The sequence below is a fragment of the Dryobates pubescens genome, chromosome 22, assembly GCF_014839835.1.
Source record: "Dryobates pubescens isolate bDryPub1 chromosome 22, bDryPub1.pri, whole genome shotgun sequence".
NCBI lineage: Eukaryota > Metazoa > Chordata > Aves > Piciformes > Picidae > Dryobates > Dryobates pubescens.
In genome coordinates this window covers 158,580-168,922 of record NC_071633.1, presented here as the reverse complement: position 1 = coordinate 168,922, position 10,343 = coordinate 158,580, and the positions used below count along the sequence as shown (strand labels likewise).

General features: G+C 49.4%; 1 protein-coding gene across 1 annotated transcript in view; it reads right to left on the bottom strand.

Moving 5' to 3' along the window:
• CPT1A (carnitine palmitoyltransferase 1A) overlaps positions 1–8,421 on the bottom strand; it is a 51,365-nt gene extending 42,944 nt beyond the window's left edge. The window contains exons 1-3 of the mRNA XM_054171676.1: positions 8,272–8,421; positions 6,773–6,912; positions 6,237–6,408 (exon numbers count right to left, since the gene is read on the bottom strand). Of these exons, the coding sequence (XP_054027651.1) occupies positions 6,237–6,408; positions 6,773–6,912; positions 8,272–8,412 (453 nt within the window). The 5' untranslated portion in view covers positions 8,413–8,421. The remainder of the gene's footprint in view (positions 1–6,236; positions 6,409–6,772; positions 6,913–8,271) is intronic.
• Between the last annotated feature and the right edge of the window lie 1,922 nt (positions 8,422–10,343).

Here is a 10,343-nt window from a genome sequence, read left to right as displayed (position 1 = left end):
AGGCCTTGGGGCTGTCAGTTGGTGACAAACTCCCCAGGAGCCAGCACTGGTCCCTGGCAGCCCAGAGCCAGCTGAGTGCTGAGCTGCAGCCAGAGCAGGGAGAGAGCAGCACAGGGAGGGGATTCTGCTCCTCTGCTCTGCTCTGCTCAGCCCCCACCTGCAGCATTGCCTCCAGCTCTGGGGCCCCCAGCACAAGAAGGACCTGGAGCTGCTGGAGAGGCTCCAGAGGAGGCCACCAAGAGGAGCAGAGGCTGCAGAGCCTCCCCTGTGGGGCCAGGCTGGGAGAGTTGGGGCTGTGCAGCCTGGAGAAGAAAAGGCTCCAGGCAGACCTCAGAGCAGCCTTGCAGTACCTGAAGGGCTCCAGGAGAGCTGGGGAGGGACTCTGGCCAAGGGCTGGGAGTGCCAGGCTGAGGGACAATGGCTTTGAGCTGGGAGAGAGGAGATTGAGAGTGGAGAGGAGGAAGAAATTGTTGAGTGAGGGTGGGGAGACTCTGGCACAGGCTGCCCAGGGAGGCTGTGGCTGCCTCCTGCCTGGAGGTTTTGAAGGCCAGGCTGGATGAGGCCCTGAGCAGCCTGTGCTGGTGGGAGGTGTCCTTGCCCAAGGCAGGGGGTTTGGGCTGGATGAGCTTTAGGGTCCCTTCCAACCCAACCCATTCTGTGAATCTATGAACACTATATCTTAAATAAACCTGTAGAAGAGAATTTGTAAGAGCTTAGAATACATAGAATAAACCAGGTTGGAAGAGACCTTCAAGATCATCGCGTCCAACCCATCAACCAATCCAACACCACCCAAACAACTAACCCATGGCACCAAGCACCCCATCAAGTCTTCTCCTAAAAACCTCCAGTGATGGTGACTCCACCACCTCCCCAGGCAGCCCATTCCAATGGGCAATCACTCTTTCTGTATAGAACTTTTTTCTAACATCCAGCCTGAACCTCCCCTGGCGCAGCCTGAGACTGTGTCCTCTTGTTCTGGTACTGCTTGCCTGGGAGAAGAGACCAACATCCGTCTGTCTACAACCTCCCTTCAGGTAGTTGTAGAGAGTAATAAGGTCACCCCTCAGTCTCCTCTTCTCCAGGCTAAGCAACCCCAGCTCCCTCAGCCTCTCCTCGTAGGACTTATGTTCCAAACCCCTCACCAACTTTGTTGCTCTTCTCTGGACTCGTTCCAGCAAGTCAACCTCCTTCCTAAACTGAGGGGCCCAGAACTGGACACAGTACTCGAGGTGCGGCCTAACCAGTGCAGTGTACAGGGGCAGAATGACCTCCCTGCTCCTGCTGGCCACACTGTTCCTGATGCAGGCCAGGATGCCATTGGCCCTCTTAGCTGCCTGGGCACACTGCAGGTTCATGTTCAGTCTACCGTCGACCAGCACCCCCAGGTCCCTCTCAGCCTGGCTGCTCTCCAGCCACTCTGACCCCAGCCTGTAGCTCTGCCTGGGGTTGCTGTGGCCAATGTGCAGAACCTGGCACTTGGATGTGTTAAATCTCCTGCCCTTGGCCTCTGCCCATCTGCCCAGCCTGTCCAGGTCCCTCTGCAGAGCCTCTCTACCCTCCAGCAGATCAACTCCTGCCCCCAGCTTGGTGTCGTCAGCAAATTTACTGATGATGGACTCGATGCCCTCGTCCAGATCATCAATAAAGATGTTAAAGAGCATGGGGCCCAGCACTGATCCCTGGGGCACACCACTGGTGCCTGGCTGCCAGCTGGATGTGGCACCATTCACCACCACTCTCTGGGCTTGGCCCTCCAGCCAGTTCCTAACCTATCGCAGTGTGCTCCCATCCAAGCCATGGGCTGACAGCTTGGCCAGGAGTTTGCTATGGGGAACGGTGTCAAAGGCCTTGCTGAGGTCCAGGTAGACTACATCCACAGCCTGCCCCACATCCACCAGGCGGGTCCCCTGATCATAGAAGGAGATCAGGTTGGTCAGGCAGGACCTGCCCTTCCTAAACCCATGCTGGCTGGGCCTGATCCCTTGGCCATCCTCTAAGTGTTGTGTGATTGCACTCAGGATGACCTGCTCCATAATCTTTCCTGGCACTGAGGTCAGGCTGACAGGCCTGGAATTCCCTGGCTCATCCAACCGGCCCTTCTTGTGGATGGGTACCACGTTGGCCAGTTTCCAGTCATCTGGGATCTCTCCAGTGAGCCAGGACTGATGAAAAATAATGGAGAGTGGCTTGGCCAGCTCATCTGCCAGCTCTCTCAGCACCCTAGGATGGATCCCATCTGGTCCCATGGACTTGTGGGGGTCCAAGCTGCTGAGGAGAGCTCCTATCACTTGCTCATGGAACACAGGGAAACCATGCAGCTCCCTGGCTCCCTCTGCCAGCTCTGCAGGCCAGCTGTCTGGTAGACGTTCTTTCCAGCTAGTAAAAACTGAGGTAAAGAAGGTGTTAAGTACCTCTGCCTTTTCCTCATCCTGTGTTACAACATTTCCTTCCATGTCAACCAAGGAGTGGAGGTTGTCCCTGCCCTTCCTCTTGCTATTAATATATTTATAGAAGGACTTTTTGTTGTCCTTCACATCAGAGGCCAGTTTAAGTTCCAAATGTGCTTTTGCCTCGCTAATTTTCCTCCTACGTGCCCTAGCAACCTCTTTAAACATTCCATGGGTTGCCTCACCTTTCTTCCAAAGATTATACACCCTCTTTTTTTCCCTTAGTTCTATTAAAAGTTCATTACACAGCCAGGCTGGCCGTCTGCCCCGGCGGCTCCTCTTCCGGCACACTGGCACAGCCTGCTCCTGAGCCTTCATCAGCTCTTTCTTGAAGCAGGTCCAGCCCTCCTGGACCCCTTTATTTGTAAGGGCTTTCTCCCAAGGAACCCTCTGAATTATTTCCTTGAGCAACCTGAAGTCCGCCCTCCGGCAGTCCAGAGTGGAGGTCTTCTTGCTGCCCCTCTTAACTTGACCAAATACTGAGCATTCAATTCTCTGCTGGTCGCTGGCCCCTGAACAGCCTCCGACCACCACATCACCCACCAGCCCTTCCCTGTTGGTGAAGAGGAGGTCAAGCATAGCCTTGCCCCTGGTAGGCTCACACAGCACCTGGGATAAGAAGCTGTCCTCCATGCACTCTAAGAACCTCCTAGACTGCCTCCTCTCTGCTGTGTTGAGATCCCAGCAGATGTCAGGCAGGTTGAAGTCGCCCATGAGGACAAGGTCAGGAGATCTTGAGACAGCCTTAAGCTGTCTATAGAATGCTTCGTCGACATCTTCCTCCTGGTTGGGTGGTCTATAACAGACTCCAACCAGGATGTCTGCCCTACCGGTCTTCCCTCTAATTCTTGCCCACAAGCATTCAACCTGATTGTCCCTAATCTCTAGCTCAATGGCATCTAGTGCCTCCCTGATGTACATGGCCACCCCTCCACCCCTTCTTCCTTGTCTATCTCTCCTGAAAAGCCTGTAGCCATCAATTGCAGCACTCCAGTCATGTGAGCTATCCCACCACGTCTCCGTGATGGCAACTACGTCATAACTTTCCTGCTGCAACAAGGCTTCCAGCTCCTCTTGTTTGTTTCCCATGCTTCGTGCATTAGTGTACATGCACCTCAGCTGGGCTGCTGGTTTGGCCTCTGACCCTAGCTTACTGCCCCTAGACTCTTGCCTGAGGGGACTAGTTTCAGCCCCTCCCCCCTTCGAAACTAGTTTAAAGCCCTGTCGATGAGAGCTGCCAGTTCCCTCCCCAGAATCTTTTTACCTTTGGGGGACAGGCCATTCTCATATACTGTGACCTTTCCCCTCCTCTGGGACAGATGTACTCCATCTGTTGCCAGGTGGCCTGGTGCAGTAGAAAAGCTTAAGTAGAAAAGCTTAAGACCATTGAAGTGGTCTGCCAGGCACACAGAGTTACTTCTGGTTCCATCCAGATACATCAGATTCTCTCTTTCTAGCATGCACTGAATCTGGTCACAGATTATTATTTTGTAGCCTAGTTTTTAACCTAATACTTAGATTTTCCCCCTCTATTTCTGCTACAATAATTTTTTTAGAAGGTGAAATTGGTGCATGAGAAGAGTGAAAGCAAGGCTCAGGTTTTTGACCAGCATGACTACAAGACAGTATATTCACAACAGCACTTTTGAAGCTGTTAATCATCATGAAAAACAGCTAAGAAAAATAAACCAGGAAAACCTTTCCAGCAAATCACACAACACTGAAGAACCATTGAAAACCAATTCAATCTAGCAAGCTGAGGTAGTTCTGAGTGTTCTGCCTGTTCTGCTAGGGAAACCAGCCCTCTTGTGGGGTGAGCTAAAGAAAGAACAAGGCATTAAAACAGAGCTTCCTATTAAGTATAGACGAGCCACTGCTGGGCAAACACCTATACAGCTGACAGGCTGAGGGAGCTGGGAGTGTTCAGCCTGGAGAAGAGAAGGCTCCAGGCAGACCTTAGAGCAGCCTGCCAGGACCTGAAGGGGCTACAGGAAGGCTGCAGAGAGACTGTTCCCAAAGGCCTGCAGGGACAGGCCCAGGGGCAATGGCTTCAAAGCAGAGCAGAGCAGATTGAGATTGGATGTGAGGAACAAGTTCTGCAGCAGGAGGCTGCTGGAACCCTGCAGCAGGTTGCCCAGGGAAGTGGTTGAGGCTCCATCCCTGGAGTTATTCCAGGTGAGGCTGCACAGGGCTCTGGGCAACCTGCTCCAGTGGAGAATGTCCCTGCTGAGTGCAGAGGGGTTGAACTGGATGAGCTTTGGAGGTCCCTTCCAGCCCAACCCATTCTCAGTGTTCTTTATTTACAAACACATAGAACACAAACTACACAAATACAAATGCAACAAAAACCCACAAATCGAATGTGCAACAAAGCATGATAAGCAGCATTAGAGTTCCTACTGTTGAAGGCTGGTAAGATAATATTAACAGCTTTAAATATCTATCTGGTAGACATGCTGAAACCCAGACAGCTGCAGCTTTCAAGCAGTTGCCAGAGAGCCTTACCCTCCAGAGCCTGGACTACACAAACTCCAGTCATGAGGCTCCTGACACTGCTTCCAGGAGAAACTATCAAATAGAAATGTCATTTGTCACAGATGAGCTTTGCATTCTGTTCCAGTCTGTCACTCTGCATACCTGCTCTTGAACATATTTTATAATGAGTCATGGCATGTTGTTAGTCTATCAGTTTGAGTTTCTACCATAAACTGCCCGGAGAGGGGGATGGATTCTGCTGCATTAGGCAATTTCAATGCCCAGCTTGCCAGGATGCTGGGCCAGCTCATTTCAACTGTATTCTTACCTTGAGAGACTGGACTGGATGATCCTTGAGGTCCCTTCCAACCTGCTATTCTCTCTATCTCCCAGTCCCTCAGGACTAATTTTATCATAGTAGAGTACATAAATCACTTCTACGACAATGCTGTCAAAAAATGAGTTGAAAAAAGAGAGTCCAAGCACCAATAAATCTGCTTCATGTCTTAAAGCATCTCTGTGGACATCTCCTCACTTTACACCTATCACACCCTTCAAGCTCCAAAACACCAAGCGAGTCGACAGGAGCCACCCATCCTGATGTGCAAACTGCACCATGAGCTCCCTGCATGCCTTCTCTCCAGCTCATGTCAGAGACATGGCACTAAATCAACTGCCAGGACATTCAATATGAGGAGAAACTTCTTTGGTGTGAGGGTGTTGGAGCCCTAGAATAGGCTGACCAGTGAGGTGGTGGAATCTCCTTGTCTGGACACTCTCCAAACCCACCTGGATGTGTTCCTGTGTGACCTGCCCTAGGAGGCCCTGCTCTGGCAGGACATTGGACTGGATAGGCTGCAGAGGTCACTTCCAACCCCTACCATTCTGCGATTCTGTCATATCATTGTCTTCAAGCACAAGATTAATTTTAGACTGGCTGAGTAGAAACCCTAGCATTGCAGAATAAAAGAATCAGAGTAGCACTTTCTGGGGAGGACAAGATTCCTTGGTGCTGCAGCCCAAGCTCTTTAAGTCATCCAGGCACACAGAGCAAAAGCACTCGAGTCACAGAGTCCCAAAGCATTGGCAAACCTCAAAGTTCTTCTTGAAGTGTTTACTCTTTCTTTTACCAGACTCTCCTGATGATGCAATTCCAGCATCAGAGGGTGACAGTAATTAGCAGAAATAGCTACAGAACAGCCTCCTGTCCTGGGACACAGAAAACACAAGCAAGGGAAAACCTAGAAAACATTAGTTTGATTACAGATCAGACAGAAGTGAAGATGAAAAAGGGGGACAATACATCCTTACCATCCACAGCTTGGTGCCTGCAGAGAGTTTGCCATGCTCAGAGAACATCCAGCCGTGGTAGGACAGCAGCATTTTCAGGGAGTAGCGCATAGTGACAATGAGGGCGACCCACAGCCCCGTGCCGAACAGGATCCCGCTGACGATGTTCTGCGTTTGGTTGGACATGTAGCCACTGGTGCAAACAAAAGCCAGCAGCAGCCAGTCAGTGCCAGTTTAATTTCTCCAGAGAACCTAGTATTGCAAACCAGGCAGGTCTGACACAAGCTTCATGCCCATTTAACCCTTGCCCACGAACTCCTTTCCAAACACTCTCACGCAGCAAGATCAAAGGCCACAGCGGTTGCCAAATGTGCTTCCCAAATCCTCTGACAACAATGCAGGAACACTGGTGTGAGAACCTACCCCTTTCATACCCTCACACAGCTGCTCCTGGGGCACAAACATGCTGCTCCAAAGCTGACATACTTCACCAGGCTGAGCTTCAAAGGAGCTATACACAAACCTCCAGAGGAAGGGGAACTCTGCAGCCTACTCACGTGGTGTCGAGCGTGCGGTTGATCCTGGCGATGATTCCCAAGGAAGGATCAACTTTGGCATACATTGTTGACATCACCCCCACCACCACGATGAGCCAGCTGGATGGGCTAGCAGGGTAGACCCCAGTGATGATTCCATTCTGCAAAGGAAAGCCTTCACTTCACTGTCTTGCACCAAAGCCAAAGAAACAAGAATCACCACATGGACACCGTTCAGTCCTGAACAACACACTGGGGTCATCCATCCTTAGGCCTGCCTGACTTGGCTGCAGGAAAGTGTCACAGTGGTAGCAAGGATTAAAGGAACTTCTAAGGTCTTCTGTAGAAAACACTGCTCCTGCTTACTGACATTTGCAAATAAATTTGCAATAAATGACACTCTGGTAACTCCCACTTACACTGAGTTACAGCTTGCCAAAGGAAAACAGAAAGGCAATAAGGCAAGAGGGATGTTGTGGAGGGGGTGGTGCTGGTCTCTTCTCACAGGGAATTAGCAACAGAACAAGAAGTAATGGCCTCAAGCTGTAGCAGGGGAGGCTCAGGCTGGAGATGAGGAAATCCTTCTGCCCTGGAAGGGATCTGAGACCTTGGCAGAGGCTGCCCAGGGCAGTGCTGGAGTCCCCATCCCTGGGGGTGTCCCAGCAGCTGTGGGCCTGGTGCTCAGGGCCATGGTTTGGTGCTGAGCCTGCAGGGCTGGGTGGAGGCTGGGCTGGATGAGCTTGGAGGCCTCTGCCAACCAGACAGATTCAGTGAGTCTGTGATACGGCAAAAATATTCTACTGAACATGAAACTGAAAACTGGAATTAGGGGGTTTTGAGACATCACTTCAACAGTCCTTCTCACAGCTTGGTAAGAAGATTTAATTAGGAGTACTGGTAAAAATGGTTTTGAGAAAGATGCTGAAGACAGCAGCAAGCCAGGTAAGTTCATCCTTGAGCAGCAAGCCAGGTAAGTTCATCCTTGAGCTAACAACATAGACATAATAAATTCCCAACAATCTATATCAAGTATTTCATCTAAACCATTACTGCTCAGCACACAGGAGAGATGTTCAGGCAACTTTTTGAACAGCAAACATTCTCCTGAATGTGAAAGAAATCTTTGAAAGGAATACTTAAAATCAAGAGTGTGGTCTTGTACCTCTCAGTGCTACCACACTAAAAATAACAACTGGTTGTATTTCTGAGGTATGCCAAAAGATTACATCATGTGCTAGGAAGAAAGTGAGGAGAACTCCAGGTATCGTTCATGTCTACGGCTGTTTCATCTTGTTGCCATAGAGTAAGTCACACAGCTCTACCCTTTCAGTCTTTACAGCATCAGTGAGGACTGCCTTCCTCTGTAGCTCTTCACTAAGACCCACACAAGGCTTTTCAAGTAAGGAAGTGTATTTGCCATAAAGACAAAAAGTGCTAGGTTTTGTCTCAACAAAACTTCACCAAATCTCCAGAACATGAAACAGTCCTCAAGCTTGCTGGCCTTGACCAATTGAAAATACCTTGAACCTGATGAACTTTTTTTTCCATGAATGGACACCAGATAGGTAAATCTGTTTCAGTGCCTCATGGCTCATCCGCAGGTCAATCCCATCTGGAGTTACTGTGAACTGAAAAGCTACTGCCTGGTGAGCTTCTGCCATTTTCAGAGAGTCCTGCTGAAAAGGAAAGTGAATAAAATCAGTTTTGTTTAAAGCAGCTAGGACCAGGAAGGTATCTGCTACACAGCAACGGTGGGAAAGATTTCCAAGTACATCAGATTTACTTACAGTGTGTACCCCTTCCTCACAGTGTCTGCTTGCACTGCAGTCTGAGCCTCCAGTAGGTTGCTTAAGGTTGCTGCTTCCAACCACAGCAGCTAAAAACGAAAGCAAAACTTGTAACTTCAGCCTTTGAAGAGGATTGCAGCAAGCTGAATATTGTGCAGAGACACAAGGCAGAAAAATACAGCCCAACAGAAAACCAAAGCCATCATATCCAGGAAATGCTATCACAGGCATACAGCATCTCACTCTGGAAGGAGACAGGTTTGGGTTCAGGGGCTGGGTTGTTGCTGGTTTGTTTTGTCTGGATGTAGGGGTTTTTGGTTTGGGGTTTTGTTGGTTTGGTTTGACTTTTGTTTGGATTTTGTTGCTGTTTTGTTTCAGTTGTGCGGGTTTTGTTTGCTTGGCTCTTGTGGCCATGTCATCCTCCAAAATGTTTTTTTTTTTCAGGTCTTAGTTTCAAGCTGATTAGTCACAGCAGCAAGAGCCACTCCAGCCACTGTAGCTCCCACTGGCAAATAACTGCAAAATCAAAACTAGGCAGAGTTGAGGAAACTAAATCATAAGCACCAGAAGAGTCACCTTCACATACATCTGAAACTGAGAGGGAAGTTAGCTGAGCTGTAGCTCAGTGTAACTGCCCAAACACCCACAGCAATTTAACTGTGATCCTGTTCACACATTTGTGTCTCAGCTCTGAGGATACAACTGCTTTGAACTGGGTGCTCCTATGCACAGCTCATCTTCATTGCTTCTTTCTTTCTGTAACAGAATTTCTGCATGAATATCCTGGCAGCTACCCTTACCCACACTTAATTCAGCCCCATGTTGTCTGAGACCTTGGAACAGAGATTATTGCAGCCAGGCTCTGTACAGAGCATTGAAAGGGTCCAAAGTACACGCTCCAGAGGAGACCATTATGATTCCAAAGTCTTTTTTCCATGTTAATTTATTACCTTACCAAAACTTCCCTGCATAATCCTAAAACAAACATCCTCTGAGGAGTATGGAAAAAGGCAGAGGAATCCACAACCCCACCTGTGGGTCAGGATCCAAGGGTGAGTTTTGGTTTTTCCGGGCACCACACACAGCACAATCAGTCTCCAGCGTTTTAAGGTGGCACTGGCATCTCCATTCAAGCAACATCCAAAGGAAGTACAACTACTTCACACCTTCTGAATCCCAAAGGGTGACATTTACACTTCTTTTGCAAACCTGACACTGAAATTCTGGTTTAAGATTCATCCCCTGATGAGCAGCATGCAGCTCAGCTGGCACTTCAAAAGCAGTTTACTGTGACTGCAGTGCTGCTCCTCTAGACTCTAATATTCCACGTTGAAGCCATCTGGAGCACAAAGAAAGGGTGCAAAAGTGTAGGAGTAGGCAACGAGGGAGTAAAAGCACTGAGAATGCTGTAGTAATAGTAGGCCAAAGAAAGAAAAACACAGTACAAGAAGAGAAGGAGCATTAGGCAGAGATGAGCAAGATAAATGCTGCTGCACAGCACTGCGGGTTACTGACCAAGGGGCAATGACTGTTTACAACACTTGAAACTCCTGTCCCTAGACCAGCCTGCAACGATCAACCTCTGCAAGACAACTCCTACGCTGCTGGCTGCTCATAGATCCCCAAATCCAGCAACCACTGCCCAGGTTTTAGAGGCTGTATCAGGCTCCTGTCCTTCCAGGAGGGCAGTTAAAGCCCAAGGTCCAATTTAATATGTGCATGTACAGCATCTGGTCACAGCTCACAGAATGTTAGGGGTTGGAAGGGACCTCTGAAGATTTTCCAGTCCAACGCCGCTGCCAGAG